This window comes from Sapajus apella, unplaced genomic scaffold (genome assembly GCF_009761245.1).
Source record: "Sapajus apella isolate SASKATOON/1434 unplaced genomic scaffold, GSC_monkey_1.0 scaffold36, whole genome shotgun sequence".
Lineage (NCBI taxonomy): Eukaryota > Metazoa > Chordata > Mammalia > Primates > Cebidae > Sapajus > Sapajus apella.
The window spans coordinates 33,938,375-33,955,987 of record NW_022436976.1 but is presented as its reverse complement, the minus strand read 5'-3'; the positions used below and the strand labels follow the sequence as shown (position 1 = coordinate 33,955,987).

General features: G+C 42.2%; 1 protein-coding gene across 5 annotated transcripts in view; it reads right to left on the bottom strand.

Moving 5' to 3' along the window:
- NRDC (nardilysin convertase) overlaps positions 1-15,629 on the bottom strand; it is a 93,889-nt gene extending 78,260 nt beyond the window's left edge. For 4 of the 5 annotated variants that reach the window (XM_032297027.1, XM_032297029.1, XM_032297030.1 and 1 more), the window contains exon 1: positions 14,978-15,629. In XM_032297027.1, the coding sequence (XP_032152918.1) occupies positions 14,978-15,318 (341 nt within the window). In that variant the 5' untranslated portion in view covers positions 15,319-15,629. The remainder of the gene's footprint in view (positions 1-14,977) is intronic. The other variant, XM_032297032.1, reaches the window with a different exon arrangement.
- Positions 15,630-17,613: the final 1,984 nt, after the last annotated feature.

The window sequence follows — 17,613 nt, the reverse complement described above, 5'->3', positions numbered from 1 at the left end:
TACACACCACCATGTCTAGCTAATTTTTTTGTATTTTTAGTAGAAATGGGGTTTCACCATGTTAGCCAGGCTGGTCTCTTGAACTCCTGACTTCAGATGATCTGCCCATCTCAGCCTCCCAAAGTGCTGGGATTACAGGCACGAGCCACTGCACCCAGCCTGGAAAAATTTTTAAAGTTTTTTTTGTTTTTTGCTTTTTTGAGATGGAGTCTCGCTCTGTCGCCCAGGGTTGGAGTGCAATAGATTGATCGCAACTCACTGCAACCTCCGCCTCCCCAGGTTCCAGTGATTCTCCGGCCTCAGCCTCTCAAATAAGCTGGGATTACAGGCACCCGCCATCATGTGTGTCTAGTCTTTGTATTTCTGTAGAGATGGGGTTTCACCATGCTGGTCAAGCTGGTCTTACACTCCTGACCTCAGATGATCCACCAACCTTGGCTTCCCAAACTGCTGGGATTACAGGCATAAGCCACCAAAGATTTTTTTTTTTTTTTTTTAAGAAAGAAAAATATAGGCTGATCTGAGTACACTGGTATTCACAACTAATTGATGCCTTCTCCATTCCCACTGCTTCACTTGACTAGTCTTTAAAAAAAAAAAAAAAGGAGGAATACAATTTTCCACAGATCAACAATTTATTTAAAACCCTAACAATATCAGCCAAACACACTCACGCCTATAAGCTCAGCACTTCGGGTGGCCAAGGTGGGAAGACTGCTTGAGGCCAAGAGTTTGAGACCATCCTGGGTCCCCATCTCTTGAAATATTTTTAAAAATTAGCTGTGTGTGGTGGCAGTCCCAGCTATTCCAGAGGCTGAGGCAGGAGAGCCACTTGAGCCCTGGGCTTCTAGGTTGCAGTAAGCTATGATTGCATTACTACACTCCAGCCTGGGAAACAGAATGAGACCCTGTCTTTAAAAAAATAAAAGAAAAAAACTAATAATATCAATAACTGTTAAGAATGTAAGAACATAAAGAAGCAGTAACTCTCATGTTCTATTAGTGTCAATGTGAAAGAGCACAACCCATTAGAAGAGTACTTTGGCAATATCTAGTGAAGTTAAAAATGAGTATGCCCAGTCATTTAACTTATAGGTGTGTGCCCTAGATAAATTCTAAAATGTATGCACAAGGAGCCACATACAGTCCTCTGAAACATTAGAAACAACTTAAATGAAAAACAAAAAGAGAAAAGATAAATTGTGGCATAGTCATAAAACAAAATATAACAGAAAATTGTAACCAAATGACAATAGGAAAATAGATAGTAATAATGTATTCATACAACAAAATATTAAACATTGGTTAACACAAATAACTACTATTATACTTACTGACATGAATAAATCTCAAAAGCAATGTTAAACCAAAAAAAGGTTAAGAGACATCTGTGATACTATTCTATTTCCATAATGCTTTAAAACATGCAAAAACAATGGTATATACTGTTTTAAAAGTATGTTTAATGAAAGTATAAAACTATAGATAGAAATGGCATGGCATCTACACAAAATTTAGATAATGGTTAGAGAAGGTAATAGGAAGAGGCTTCTATATAAAGAGGGGCTTCAACTGTATCTGTAAGGTTTTGTTTTTATATATATGTTTTACATATACATATATGTTTTCTATATAACATGTCACATATGTATTTAAAGACGGGGTCTCAGGCTGTCACTCAGGCTACAGCATAATGAAGCAATCATAGTTCGCTGTAACCTCAAACTCCTAAGCTCAAGGGATACTCCTGCCTCAGCCTACCAAAGCCCTGAGATTACAGGCAGGATGAGCCACTGTGCCCAGCCTAAACATTATGTTTTGATCCAAACAAAAACAAGAATAAAGGAACAAAACAAACAAACAAAATCAGACTGAAAAGTATATCCTTATGTAACAATTAAGCCAAAGGAGAAAAGGTAGAAGACAGAAATGGAAGCAAGACTTTAAAACAGGCACTATTCTAGCCCAGCATGGTGGCACATGCCTGTAGTTCCAGCTACTCGGGAGGCTGAGGTGGGAGGATTGCTTGAGCCCAGGAGTTATGGACTATAGTGCACTATGTCAATCGGTGTCCGCACTAAGTTCGACATCAATAAGGTGGCCTCCCGGGAGCTGGGAACCACCAGCTTGCCTAAGGAGGCGTGATCCAGCCCAGGTCGGAAACGGAGCAGGTCAAAACTCCCATGCTGATCAGTAGGGGGATGGCGCCTGTGAATAGCCACTGCACTCCAGCTTGGGCAACACAGTGAGATCCCGACTCAAAAATAAAATAAAATAAAAAACAGGCACTATTCTAGCCACTGGGGACATAAGCAGTAAACAAAACTAACTCCTTGCCCTTGTGATGAAACATTCCAGTGCAGGAGAAAGACAATGCACAAGTAAATATATGTCAAATGACAATAAGCACCATGAAAAAAAAAAGTAAGAAAGAACACAGAGGTAGGAATACAAAATTTATTTTATACAGGCTGATATTTAAAGTCATGGGACTGGACAGCATAGGGGGTAAGGGTAGATAAGAAGTCTGAAAATTGAGCCCTAGACAATCCAAAATTTAGAAGTCGGGGAAATAAGAAGAGACCTGTGAATAAGCAGGAAGAGAACTAAGAACAGTGGTGCCAGGCGCGGTGGCTCACGCCTGTAATCCCAGCACTTAGGGAGGCCGAGGCGGGTGGATCACGAGGTCAAGAGATCGACACCATCCTCACCATGATGAAACTCCGTCTCTACTAAAAATATAAAAATTAGCCGGGTGTGGTGGCACACGCCTGTAGTCCCAGCCACTCAGGAGGCTGAGGCAGAAGAATCGCTTGTTGCAGCAGTGAGCCGAGATTGCACCACTGCGCTCCAGCTTGGCACAGAGCAGACTCCATCTCAAAAAAAAAAAAAAGAACAGTGGTGACCTGAAAGTCAACTGATGAAAGCATTTCAAGAAGGAAAGAATGGTGAACTATGCAATATGATGCTGATAGGTTGAGTAAGACAACTTGAGAATTGACCAATGTAAATATATTGGTGATCTTGAACTTTGAACTTAGCTATTTCAGTGTACCAACAGTAGCAGAAGTCTACTCTGAGTAAGCTTAAGAAATAATGGGAATAGGCTAATGCCCTTTTCGTTCTTAGCCCACCTGCACCCAGGTGAATAAATAAATTAATTAATTAAATTAAATTAAAGAAATAAAAAATAACGGGAATAGACAAATTGCAAACTGCAACAAGTTTTGCTCCAAAGTTAACAGAGAAACTGAATAGCTAGAAGGACACAGCTCCAAGGGGATACAGAATAAAGACATTTTTTTCTCCTGAAGATGGATAGAATTACAGCGTATTTGTATGCTCCTGGGGATGATCCAGTAAAGGACAAACTAATGATGCAGGATGGAAGGAGAACAATTGCTGGAATAATTAGTAGAACATAAAAGGTGTGAGGAGATGGGATCCAGTGCAAAATTGGAGAGGAAAGACAGGTCTTAGGAGTACTGACTATTCATTTATTAGTAATAGAAGAGAAGGCATGCAAAGACTCAAAGAAACAAATTCCCTCCCTTCAAAAATGTCAGCATAACAGAGTGGAAAGACAAGTAGTAACTACAAAAACATGAAATTGTTTGGAAAAAAATACTGCTAGAGGGCCATACAAGAATCACTAACTACATGTGGGAAGGGACTATTGAAGGAAAAGACAAAGGATTCACAGAGGAGATGCTCATATATGAATTCAAAAGGCAAATATGATCAAAGAAAACATGTGCCAAGAAAAGGAGCACAAAATAGGACAACAGAAGATGAAGACAGAATGTTAAGAATGAAAATAAGAAGGCCTTGGACGTTATCTGCCATTATGAGGAGTGTGTTTAGAAGGAATGAAATGAGAGAATACAATCCATTTATACTCTAATTACTGCTTAGTACCAGCTCAGTCATGTATATATTTTCACAGAACAGCATTTAAATCTATCATATAATAACGGTACTGTCTGGCTGGGCACAGTGGTTCATGCCTGTAATCCCAGGACTTTGGGAGGCCAAGGCAGGAGGATCACTTGAGTTCAGGATCCTGGAGTTTGAGACCAGCCTGGGCAGCATGGTGAAACCCCGTCTCTACAAAAATTGGTCAGATGTGATAGCACATGCCTGTGGTCCCAGCTACTCAGGAGGCTGAAGTGGGAGGATCATCGGGAGGTGGAGGCTGCAGTGACCCAAGATCACACCACTGCACTGCATCCTGGGAGACAGAGTGAGCTACCATCTCAAAAAATAAAATAAGGCATAGAAATTATTTAAAATGCTACCAGTGGTCAATGCAGGGTAGAATAATTATGGAGAATTATCTTGTTTTGAGATAGAGTCTCACTTTGTTACCCACACTGGAGTGTAGTGGTGGATCATGGCTCACTACAATCTCAGACTCCTGGGTTCAAGCCATCCTCCCACCTCAGCCTCCCAAGTAGCTGGGACCGACGGTGCACACCACCAAGCCCAGCTAATTTTTTCATTTTTTGTAGAGGTAGGGTCTTGATTTGTTGCCCAGGCTGGCCTCAAACTCTAGATCTCAAACGATCCTCCTGCCTTGACTTCCCAAGGTACTAGACTTACAGGCATGAACCAGTGCACCCAGTCAGAAATTCGTAAATTTTCTTTTTTTCTCAAGTTCATTCCCTATGATGAGCACGTAATACTTGTTTATTGTTATTTAACACTTATCTTCTTGTAATTACTAAAAAATAAAAGTCAAATCCCTCCTTCCTTTCCCCAGAGAAATAAGCTTGCTGAATGCCATTCCTAATCATTTCTGTGTATGTGTATATATGTATGTGTGTGTATATATATATATATATATATATATATGAATACATTAAAAACTATAGGTAAGCATATAACAGTAATGTTTTTATGGGTTTTCTCCTTTTAAAAATGGAATTACACACTTTGTTTTGCCGCTAGTTTTCATTCAACAATAAATCAGAGATCTATTTCAATATATAAAACAATGATCTTTTTTTATAGCTATGTATTATTTTCATTGTAGAACTATATAATAATTTAATCTTTACCCAACTAATTGAAAACAAAGTTGTACCAAGTTTGTACTACTACAAAAAATGCTACAAAGAAAGCTTTATTCACAGCCTTATCCAATAACTGTAAACATATAAAAACAGTAATAGCTAACATCTGAGTGCTTACTGTGCCAAGCACAAGCTTCCACATAAAATATACAATATCAACATATGCACTTGTACTATCTGCATTATTTGTACTTTTGTAACCTGTCATATTTTTTTCTGAAAATCAATTGCTACGAAAAACAAAAAAACTGTTCAGAATATGCCTAAAAAAAATTTTTTTTAAGAGATGGAGGGGTCTCATTTTATTGTCCAGGCTGGTTTTGAACTCCTGGGCTCTCCCACCTCAGCCTTCCAAGTAGCTGGGATTACAGGCCTGTGCCACTGTGCCCAGCTTCAGAATACAATTTTAATCTAAGAAATTTCTAGCAAAATATCCCCATGAATTCTGTGAAAATGCCTGGCATGTAAGCACTCATACATTCATACATTCTACAAATATCATTTGAGAACCTAAAACGTACTGGACACTGAGTGAATAAAACAGACATGATATACGTACTCATGGGCATTTAGCCTAGCAAACATTTAAAGTGAATTAAGTGGAAAGCAAAAAGAAATGTGAAGAGAACAACACATCAGCTACAGAAAGACTGGTACCAGTCTGAGACAGTCTTTCAATTTGTGTCAGTGCACACTATTCAACACACAATTATAACTGACTCTTAAACCAGTCTGCCACATCCTATGGATTTAAACTACTGGTTTAATCTTCTTAAAATACTGATTTACTTATGTCATTTTCATGCTCAAGAACCCACAAATTATCTTAGTATTTACCACGTATACACTTCATCCATTTTCTACATTAGCTATTTCAAACCTTCACACTCAAGGTTTCCCCTATGCTTCCCACTACTTCCCCTACAGCTTCCCAGAGGACCACCTAAGTACATTTCAATGACTCCTTTACAAAAAAGTGGAGAAAAGTCACCCTTTCATGTTTTTACTGCCTGCATGCACACTCATTACAACTTCCTTCACTTTAAGTGAAGACATTTTCTCGTCTAAAACGAGTCTCTCTGTGTATATTCTTAGGATTAATCCTGCCAGGCACGGTGGCTCACGCTTGTAATCCCAGCACTTTTGGAGGCCAAGGCAGGTGGATCACCTGAGGTCAGGAGTTCAAGACCAGCCTGACCAACATGGAGAAACCTCATCTCTATTAAAAATACAAAAAAATTACCCAGGCATGGTGGCACATGCCTGTAATCCCAGCTACTCAGGAGGCTGACGCAGGAGAATCGCTTGAACCCAAGAGGTGGAGGTTGCAGTGAGCCGAGATCGCACCATTACACTCCAGCCTGGGCAACAAGAGCAAAACTCCATCTCAAAAAAAAATTAATCCTGTCACCTCACAACCATCTAAGGATCTAGTACTATTACTATTACTATCTATCTTCAACTTCTCTACTGATTCTTTTTTTTCTCAAGCAAGACATGCTCACCTCTTATTCATCTTGAGAAAACACTCCCTTGCTACAATGTGCTGTTTTTATCCTAAAATCTCCTCTCATTCCTTCTCCTTTAAAACCAAACAGTGTGTACCTCACCTTTTAAAATTTCTCACTCTTGGCTGAGTGTGGTGGCTCATGCCTGTAATCCCAGCACTTTGGGAGGCTGAGACAGGCAGATCACTTGAGGTCAGGAGTTCAAAACCAGCCTGGCCAATATGATAAAACCCACTCTTTATTAAAAATACAAAAATTAGCTGGGCATAGTAGCACATGCCTGTAATCTTGGCTACTCGGAAGGCTGAGACACAAGAATCACTTGAACTTGGGAGGTAGTGGTTGTAGGGAGCTGGATCAGGCCACTGCACTCCAGCCTGGGTGACAGAACAAGACTTCGTCTCAATAAATAAATAAATAAATAAATAAAATTTCTCACTCTCTATTCGTTCCTAACTTACTGCAATTTGGTTTCTGCCTCCATATCATTCCTTTGAAATGCTTTCGCCAGTAATAATTTGAGTCTCTAAAAGACTCTTCAGTCCTTGTACTACTTGATCTCAGTTTTATCTATCATCACTCCTTGCTTAAAGCATTCTCCGGCCGGGCGTGGTGGCTCATGCCTGTAATCCAAGCACTTTGGAGGCCAAAGCGAGTGGATCACCTGAGGTTGGGAGTTCAAGACCAGCCTGACCAACATGGTGAAACCCCGTCTTTAAAAAAATAATAAATAAATAAATAAATAAAATTTGAAAAGAAAAAAAAGCAGCAGCATTCTCCTCCACTGGTTCATTTAAAAAAAAAATAAAAAAAAAAAAGGCACTATCACCTGCTTCCAGACTGCTCCTTTTCAATTTCAATTGTTTATGAGTTGCTCCTCTACTACGTCCTTATGAGGATCCTTAGTCTTAGGGACACTAGTTAACTTGCTAAAGATCACATGACCAGTAGATAGCAAACTAGAAACACAAATGACAAAACAAAAAGTCATACTTTACATATCCCTATTCTAGCACCTATTACATTTAATGCATTTCAGTTTCAGTATCTGAAACTCTCCTCTGAGAGCAGAGCTCCCTGACTCTCCCACTGCACATCATAAGCTCCTTAAAAGGAAAAGAGCTTTTACCATCAGTTCTTTAAAAAGAGAGCATTGGTTTTTTGAGACAGAGTCTGGCTCTGATGCCCAGGCTGGAGTGCATTGGGTACAATCTCAGCTCACTGGGACCTCTGCCTCCCCAGTTCAAGCGATTCTCCTGCCTCAGGCTCCCCCGTAGCTGGGATTACAGGCGCCCACCACTATGCCCGCCTAATTTTTGTATTTTAGTAGAGACAGGGTTTCACCATGTTGGTCAGGTGGGCCTCCAACTCCTGACCTCAGGTGATCCGCCCACCTCAGCCTCCCAAAGTGTCAGGATTACAGGTGTGAGCCACCGTACCCAGCCATAAAAACAGAGAGCTTTTTAATGCTAAATCTTATTTTCCTAAAACACACACACACACACACACACATTTTAGTTAGAAATGACATATACTCTTTCTTTTCTTACCAGCCCATCAGCCCACATTGAAGAAATCATTCAGGCCCAGTGTGGTGGCTCATGCCAGTACTCCCAGCACTTTGGGAGGCTATGGTGGGTTGACTGCTTGAGCTCAGGAGTTTGAGACCAGCCTGGGCAACAAAGCAAAATCCAACCTGTACAAAAAAAATTACAAAAATTAGCTGGGCATGTATCTGTAGTCCCAGCTACTTAGGAGGCCAAGGTAGGGAGGATGGCTTACACCTGGGAGGCAGAGGCTACAGTGAGTTGAGATCATACCACTGCACTCTATCCTGGGTGACAAAGCCAGACTGTCTCAAAAACAAAACAAAATAAAGAAATCAGTCCAAGGAATAGTAAGAGACAAAAGCTATGTTTATTAAAGTTATACTAGTATTCATAAGATTTAACATATTTCAACCTTAAAAGCACTTAACTTTGTTAAATGAGTTTGAATCTCATGAAGTAATACCTAGGTTACCTCTACTTTACAAGATGAGTGGGAGTGAAAAAAAAAAGGAGATTTGGATTCATTTGTTCATTTGTATCAGACTAAGGAATTGCTGTCAACCTCCTGGAATTTATACACATGGAAGTCATGCTGATTTCTTTTGTAGCTGTGAGATTTTGTGATCATTTCAGCAATATTTGTGTGTCTGTGTGTATGTGAAATGAAACACATACAAATGAAATTACTAGCTCAGGTACTGAATGAAGCATTTACTGTTCCAGGAGTTTTCTTTGTAACTATTAACAAAGAAACCTATCTTCTTCCCATCCAATTAAAAAATAAGTTATCTTGTTTTCTGATGTATAGTTTTCTTCTGGTACCTTACATTTGCATAAGGCTTCTAGTGAGTATATGTGATGCCAAAGTGAACAAAAGGCTTCTGCTCAGAAGTGAGCCCCTTCACCAGCAAACTATTCAGGAAGCCAAGAAATGTTAATGTTCTCAATGCAACTGTTCCGCTCACTTGAACTGTGATCCTCCTCCTGTTCAACAGCATACAAAAGTAAACAACATAATATTCAGAAATAGCCTGTACCTTATTCAGCATACACCTACCCATTATTTTCTATGAAACGTTATTTTATTTATTTTAAGGCAGAGTCTTGCTCTGTTGCCCAGGCTGGAATGCAGTGGCACAATCTCAGCGGACTGCAACCTCTGCCTCCCGAATTCAAGCAATTCTCCTGCCTCAGCCTCCCGAGTTTGGATTACAAGTGCCTGCCACTACAACCGGCTAATTTTTGTATTTTTAGTAGAGACAAGTTTTCACCATGTTGTCCAGGCTGGTCTTGAACTCCTGACCTCAGGTGATCCACCCTCCTCTACCTCCCAACGTTCTCAGATTACAGGGGTGAGCCACCACACCTGGCCTGTAAATTTATTAAGATAACCATCCCCTCACTTGTAACAGTCTGACCAGAATTTAAATTAGAAGGGCTTGCCCTTCAGAAGTGTGTATGTCTTTTCATTTGTATGGTAGCTCACACATGTAATCCCAGAACATCGAGAGGTGGAGGTGAGCAGATCCCTTGAGGTCAGGAGTTCGAGACCAGTCTGGGCAACCTGGCGAGAGCCACATCTCTACAAAAAATTAGCTGGACATAGGCCAGGGGCGGAGGCCCACGCATGTAATCCCAGCACTTTGGAAGGCTGAGGTGAGCGGATCATGAGGTCAGAGTTTGAGACCATCCTAACCAACATGGTGAGACCCTGTATCCAATAAAAACACAAAAATTTGCTGGGTGTAGTGGTGCGCACCTGTAATCCCAGCTACTTGGGAGGCTAAGGCAGGAGAATCGCCTGAACCCGGGAGGCAGAGGTTGCAGTGAGCAGAGTATTGTGCCACTGCACTCCAGCCTGGCGACAGAGCCAGACCCTGTCTCAAAAAAAAAAAAAAAATTAAAAATTAAAAATTAGCTAGATGTGGTGGGGCAGGTTGTGATGCCACCAAGTACTCTAGCCTGGGTGATGAAACCCTGTCTCAAAAAAAATTTTTTAATCCTTAAAAAAAAAAAAGAAGTTTATATACCTTTTCATTTGTTCTTTCCTTCTCCACAGCTTTTTACAAACAGGTTAAACATGGAAAGTGTTTTACATTTGTTTAAATCAATCCAAACTACCTAACATTAAGTGTTCTTCATTGTTAAAATAATTTACTATTCAGAATGCACCACAGCCAGGCCAGGTGCAGTGGCTCACCTGTGCCTGTAATCCCAGCACTTTGGGAGGCCAAGGGGCGGCAGATCACTTGAGGTCAGGAGTTGGAGACCAGCCTAGGCAACATGGTGAAACTCCCATGTCTTCAAAAAATTAGCTGGGCATGGTGGCACGTGCCTGTAGTCCCAGCTACTGGGGAGCCTAGCTGGAAGGATCACCTGAGCCTGGGAGGTCAAGGCTGCAGTGAACCGTGATCGCGCCACTGCATACCAGCCTGGTTTACAGAGTAAGACCCTGTCTCAAAAATAAAAATAAAAAATAAATAGAATACACCACTACTAATACTGCCTATCTAGGCTTTCTACTCAACACCAATAAAAATTTGAATATTGGCCAGACACGGTGGCTCACGCCTGTAATCCCAGCACTTTGGGAGACAGAGGCAGGGGGATCACCTGAGGTCAAGAGTTCAAGACCAGACTGACCAACATGGAGAAACCCCCTCTCTAATAAAAATACAAAATTAGCTGGGCGTGGTGGCACATGCCTATAATCCCAGACTTGGGAGGCTAAGGCAGAAGAATCGCTTGAACCTGGGAGGCGAAGTTTTCAGTGAGCGGAGATCATGCCATTGCACTCCAGTTTTGGGAAACAAGAACAAAACTCCATCTCAAAAAAAAAAAAAAAATTGAATATCAGTTCCCAACCTGAAGTCTCTTAATCCTTCCAGAAGGGAAGGGAATCAACACTTGGTGAGCATTTAATACAGATCCCAGAAAAAGCATAATAGATGTCCTGGAGATATGCCCAACATTTCAAAAAAGCTGAACAGAAATTACACATATGCTGAAGTAAAATTCTGCATGCTATTAATAAATGCAGACTGGTAAACCTTTCAAGGTATTATTTCACCACAATATTCCTCTAAATAGGTCCTCTTCTGAGGCTTGTTCAAAAGACATAGAATATGATGCTATGTACTGTAATGGATCATGTACAAAATCCTACTGAAATACTACGGAAGAAGAATTAGCTCTGCCTAGAAAGACTTTACACAGAGAGAATATCACAGCAGAATCTGGAAAAATAATTCCGCTTTCTGGGCTATAGATGCCTCATAAGTATGTTTCTGGTTACAAAAATTCACAGAATTTAAGTTGGATAAGACTTTAAAAATCACCTAGTCCTGAGGTTTTCCACCTTTATTTTAAACTAATAAAATCTTTTATTTAAAAGTCTAATTGAAACTCCAGTACATAAAACAGGTAATATGGAAGAACTGTTCTTTTGAAAGGGGAGGGTTATTGAAAAACACTGTTGTTCTAATCAACCCCCTTCATTTTTAAAACAAGCTGAGACTCTAAGAAGGACAATGACTTGGCAAAAGCCATATAAAGACAAAACCCAACAACTGATTCAAAGAACAACTCTTAAGCATTATCTCCTCTTTGAAGGCTTTCCTTTCTCCCCAGGTGGAATTTACCAATTTATTTCATCCCTCAGTATATCTAGGACATACTTCCATTACAGCTTCTATAAAACTTTAGTGCCCTAATTTTATTTTTGAGACAGTGTCTTACTGCTACCCAGGCTGGAATGCAGTGGCACGATCAGGGCTCACTGCAGCCTCAAATTCCTAGGCTAAGGAATCTTCCTACCTCAGCTTCCCAAGTAGTGGGACTACAGGCACACACCACCACACCCAGCTAATTTTTTGTGTGTAGAGACAGGGTCTTACTATGTTGCCCAGGCTGGTCTCGAACTACTGGCTCAAGTGATCCTCCCAACTGGGCCCCTCATGTGCTGGGATTACAGGCGTGAGCCACCACAACAGCCTTTAATTTTATTTTTTTATGTGTCTGCGTCCCTCTCTACTATTGTAAGCTCCCTGAAGGGAGAGACAGGCTTAATCATTTTTGTATACTCACCCAGACTAACATGTTACTTATTACATTATATTTGACCAAGTTTCAGAAAATATTTAATCTAGCTTGATGCCTGGCACATAGGACTTAATTGATATTTATTAAATAAATGTATCAAAAATGAGGTAAGTGAAATAACATATCTAAAACAGTTACAACAGACCAGGCGCGGTGGCTCACACCTGTAATCCCAGCACTTTGGGAGGCCGAGGCAGGTGGATCACGAGGTTAGGAGATCACGACCAGCCTGGCCAACAGGTCTCTACAAAAAAAAAAAAAATTAAAACAGTTACAACAGTAGCTGAAACATATTGTCTATTCCATAAACATTAGTTACTATATAACTTTGTATAGGCAGGAAAAGAAACCCTGAAACTATTGTTTTTTGTTTTTTTGTTTGTTTGTTTGTTTGTTTTGAGACAGAGTTTCACTCTGGTTACCCAGGCTGGAGTGCAATGGCACGATCTCAGCACACCACAACCTCTGCCTCCTGGGTTCAGGCAATTCTCCTGCCCCAGCCTCCTGAGTAGCTGGGATTACAGGCACGCGCCACCATGCCCAGCTAATTTTTTGTATTTTTAGTAGAGACGGGGTTTCACCATGTTGACCAGGATGGTCTCGATCTCTTGACCTCGTGATCCACCCACCTCGGCTTCCCAAAGTGCTGGGATTACAGGTCTGAGCCACCGCGCCCGGCCCAACTATTATTGAACATCTGATCTGGAAGACAAAAACTAAGCACCTTTTGTCAAGTTTTCAACCTGCTCATTTATACCATTTATACATTGCCAATACAGGTTGAGTATCCTTTATCCGAAACACTTGGGACCAAAAGTGGTTCAAATTTTGGATTTTTTTGAATTTTGGAATATTTGCGTATACATAATAAGGTATCTTGGGGATGGGACCCAGTATGAATACAAAAATCATTTATGTTTCATATATACCTTATACACATAACCTGAAGATAACTTTATGCAATTTTTTAATAATTTTGTGCATGAAACAAAGTTTGTGTACATTAAACCAACGATCAAAAAGCAAAGGTGTCATGTATGGAATTTTTCACTTGTGGTATGTTGGCACTCATGAAGTTTCGGATTTCTGAGAGTTTTGGATTTTTGGATTAGGAATACTCAACCTGTACAACCACATCTTTAATAAGAGAAAATTCAGCTCATTTATAAAGATCTCTTGACTCCAGCAGCCTGGGGAAAATATTATCTAGACTTGAAGTGAAAGGAGAAATTAGGCTGGTCCTAAACTTGAGGCTAAGACACTTCTTTCTAGACCTCAGTTTTGGTCATCTGTCAAAGCGGGGTGGTGGAAAGTGGAAAAGATTATCTCTAAGGTTCTTTCTTGCTCTAATGCTATAGGAGCTTATAACAAATTTAGAGCTAGAATCCTTCTTCAGCTTTCAATTCACATGAGCAAGAACTTTGTGAAAAAAATCAGCAAATGGGCCGGGTGTGGTGGCTCACGCCCGTAATGCCAGCACTTTGGGAGGCCAAGGTGAGCGGATCACGAGGTCAGGAGATCGAGACCATCCTGGACAACATGGTGAAACCCCATCCCTATTAAAAATACAAAAGTTAGCTGGGCATGGTGGTATGCACCTTTAGTCCCAGCTACTCGGATGGCTGAGGCAGGAGAATCGCTTGAAATCGGGAGGTGAAGATTGCAGAGAGCTAAGATCGCGCCACTGCACTACAGCCTTGTGACAGAGACAGCCTCCTTCTCAAAAAATAAAAAATCAGCAAATGATGCACTGGATTTGGTATCAGATAGGAAGGGTCATCGTGCCAGTTTTGTTATTATTTAGCTGTGTGATTCTGAGCAAGAAGCAAATTCTCTGGGTCTCAATTTCCTCAAACTCTATTTAAAATACATCGAAGTCCAGACCGGGCACAGCGGCTCACGCCTATAATCCCAGTACTTTGGGAGGCCACGGCAGGAGGATTGCCTAAGCCCGGGAGTTTGAAATTAGCCTGGGCAACATAAGACCCAGACTCTATTTAAACACACACGCATACACAAACACACAAGACACATCATAGTCATGATATTCCATGAAATAAGTACCTCTGAAGGAAATATTCAGGTGGGTTCTGAATCACCAATTATTAGAAATGGTTAGAGGACTCCTGAACAAACCAAAAGTAGAGAATTTTAAGATTAGAAGAAACCTTACACCTCTCCAACTGAGACCCAAGTCCTCTCTAATATATTCCTGGAAGAGGTCACCCAATCATTTTGGTAACGGAGAACTACCCACGGAAACAAGCCACTTCAACATAGGTCAAATATGATGCAAAGTTACTTTACTGAAGCCACACCATCCTCTGGTGACTTTCGTCCACGAGTTTCACCTCTCTATTACCTAAGGGTCCCTCAAATATTTTGGATAGTGATAATATGCCCCTTAAATAGCCTGTCCTCCAAAATTAAAGTACCCAACTCCATCAACCTTTCCTGGCAACATAATACCAAGACTCCCTCACCATTCATGCTTTAGCGACTGCATTCAAATGGCTCGAAAAGCTTCTCCCATTCTGACATCCTGGAACCCAAGATTTCCCACTTGCCCAGCTGACACCACAGGGAAGCCCCTAACCACGCTTGCCACCTCCACCCAAGGAAGCATTTGGGGTGGAAAGTGTGCCCTGTTGCTCCACTGGGAGACATGGAGACAAGAAGTGACAGCGGCACCGACAGAGAGGCCTGCACTGTTCTCCTCCCCAGTGCAAGCCTCCTCCCTCACCGGTATTGCTTGGGGTCGCTGGGAGACTTGACGATCTCAGGGTCCCCGGCATTACTGAGTGACCCCCTCCGTCCCTCTTCCTCAGATTCATCCGCTCCTAGACGGGCAACCCGGCTGTTTTCGCCCAGATCCTGTCCATTGGGCTGCAGGTCAGGGCAGCTGCAGGTAGACTTCGCCTTGTTCCTTCCAGGCATGGCCGGAATGGGAAAGGGTCTGGCAGCAGCAGAGTCTTCGCACCGACCCCGTTCTTCGATTCCCCAAAGTGCCGCGAGCTCTCGCCCGGCCTCACACAACTTCCTCCGGGTGGCACAGACTGCAGCAACCGTGACTCTCCTCAGCATTCACCACCAAGCTGGAGCGATGGACATCCCGTTTCCCAGGACCCACCTCCTCCGCGTTCCAGAGGCTGTGGCGGCCGGCGCTGGTGCTGCCGCCGCCGCTGAGAACAGGCCTGAACCCCTCCCCCAACCCGGTCTCTCACACGCCAACTTCCCTCATCCCTCCGCCCTCCTGGCCGTCGATGACGCTACTGATTTTAGCCAATCATGAGGCAAGAAAATAGACACGCGCACGCAAGCAACCAATGAGGAACGGAGAGGAACTAAAGTGACCCGGACTGATTCTCGGAAGAGCCAGCAAGCATTTCGAAACCCAAAGTGGGAGGGGCGAGGGAGAAGAGGCGGAGGACGACGGGAGAAGGACGGCCGGGGGGCTGCGCAGCGTTTATGACGTAGCGGGGGAGTGGGTTGTGGCGATCACTGATTTAGTGCTCTGCGTGTCAGAGAAAAATATTCCCCTATTGAGAAAACCAACAAACGAGTAGAGAATGTTAATTCCAAAGTTTTAAATTTTCCCATTCGTGTCATATTTTGGGCACCCTGCCCCTCAGACCCGGGGCGAACCTTCGGCCGTGACTCAGCACGTAAAAAAGCCAAACGCCGGAAGTCTTTTACTACCCCGCAGGATAGACGCTGGTCCCGAGCGCCGCGAATGGTAAATTGGCTTCTCTCTGTTGCCTGCCCGACCCCGGTGGGTTTTCACCCTCAAAGCCTAAAAAAGTTCTAAAAAGACCAGTGTGAATGTGCTCACTCTTCTGTGCAAAAACATTTTTTAGCTCCTCCAGCCTGCTGTTAAATTCGGCCAATTTTTATTGAGCAGCTGCAGCGTCTGCTGCCTGCAAGTCTTATTTCCCAGTTTTTGCCGCTTGCAGTGGTCTTTGGTGAGCAATGTAAATGTGACGGAAATAGAAACATAAACGAAAACTGAAAAGCAGCCGAAATTAACAAGATGCAATATACTGACACCATGGGATAACAGATCCTAGCCCATAAAAAGAATACAGAAAAAAAAAAAATATATATATATATATATATGTGAATGAATGAATGGAGAAAGACTTGAAGCTGGGAGGTGTGTTGATGGTTACTATATCTTCAAGGTTTTGGAGGCCTCCCTGAGTTCCAGATGCAAGGAATACAACCATGAACAAAACAAAACTTGTCTTAGGCTGGGCGCTGTAGCTCACACCTACAATCCTTGTACTTTGGGAGGCCGGGAGGATTACTTGAGGCTGAGAATTTGAGACCAGCCTGGGCAATATGGTGAGAACCCCGTCTCTACAAAATTCTTTTTTTAAATTACCCAGGCGTGGTGGTGCGTGCATATGGTCCCAGCTACTCAGGAGGCTGAGGCGGGAGGACTGCTTGAGACCAGGAGGTCGGGCTGCCGTGAGCTGTTATTGCACCACTGTACTCCAGCCTGGTTGACATAGTGAGACACTGTCAAAACAACAAAAAATTTTCAACCTTGCCTTTGTGGAGCTTGCATTCTAATGGGAAGAAACAGTAAAATATGTCAACTAAAGAAAATCAGGCTTTTAAATAATTGAGCTTGGCTTTCCTCAGAATTCTTACTGAGGACTGCCACCTGGGAGAGTCACAGAGTTTGTCAGACTGCTCCAAAGCAGTGTTTCAGCCCACAGCTTATGTACAGGTGGTGGTGGCTCTGCAGGTGCTTGGAAGTTACATCACATGTGCTCAGAAAGGCTGGGGTGGTGGCTTGGGCCTGCAATCCCAGTGCTTAAGGAAGCTGAGGCAGAAGGATTACTTGAGGCCAGGTGTTGATGACCTGCCTGTGTCACATATCAAGACTGTCCCCACACACATTAAAAAACAAGGCTGGAAAATAAATTTAAAAAAAAAAAAAGGCTGGTAGAACATGCCTGTTGTCCACCCTACGAGGGTGGCTGAGGTGGAAGGATTGCTGGAACTCCAGAATTTGAGGTTACAGTGAGCTATGATAGTGCCACTGCACTCTAGCCTGGTGACAGCAAGACCCTGTCTCTAATAAAAAAATTTAAAAATGTACTCGAGTTACACTAGAGCAAAATCTCATAAAGGTTTCGGTGGAAGGGTACATCTGCTTATAGATTATGGAGGCATCATCATTAATCCTGTCAGTCATCTTATTTACAGGAAGAGGCAAAGTCTAGGATCATTGGATTTATCTTTTCCAAAAATACAGTGATTCAGACATGGGAACTTGTACTCATCCTGCTTATCATCTTCAGGGTATTCTGGAGGGCTCTGCGCAGTCACAGCCTGTGAAATTCTGCTGGCAAGAGAGTTTGTGAAATT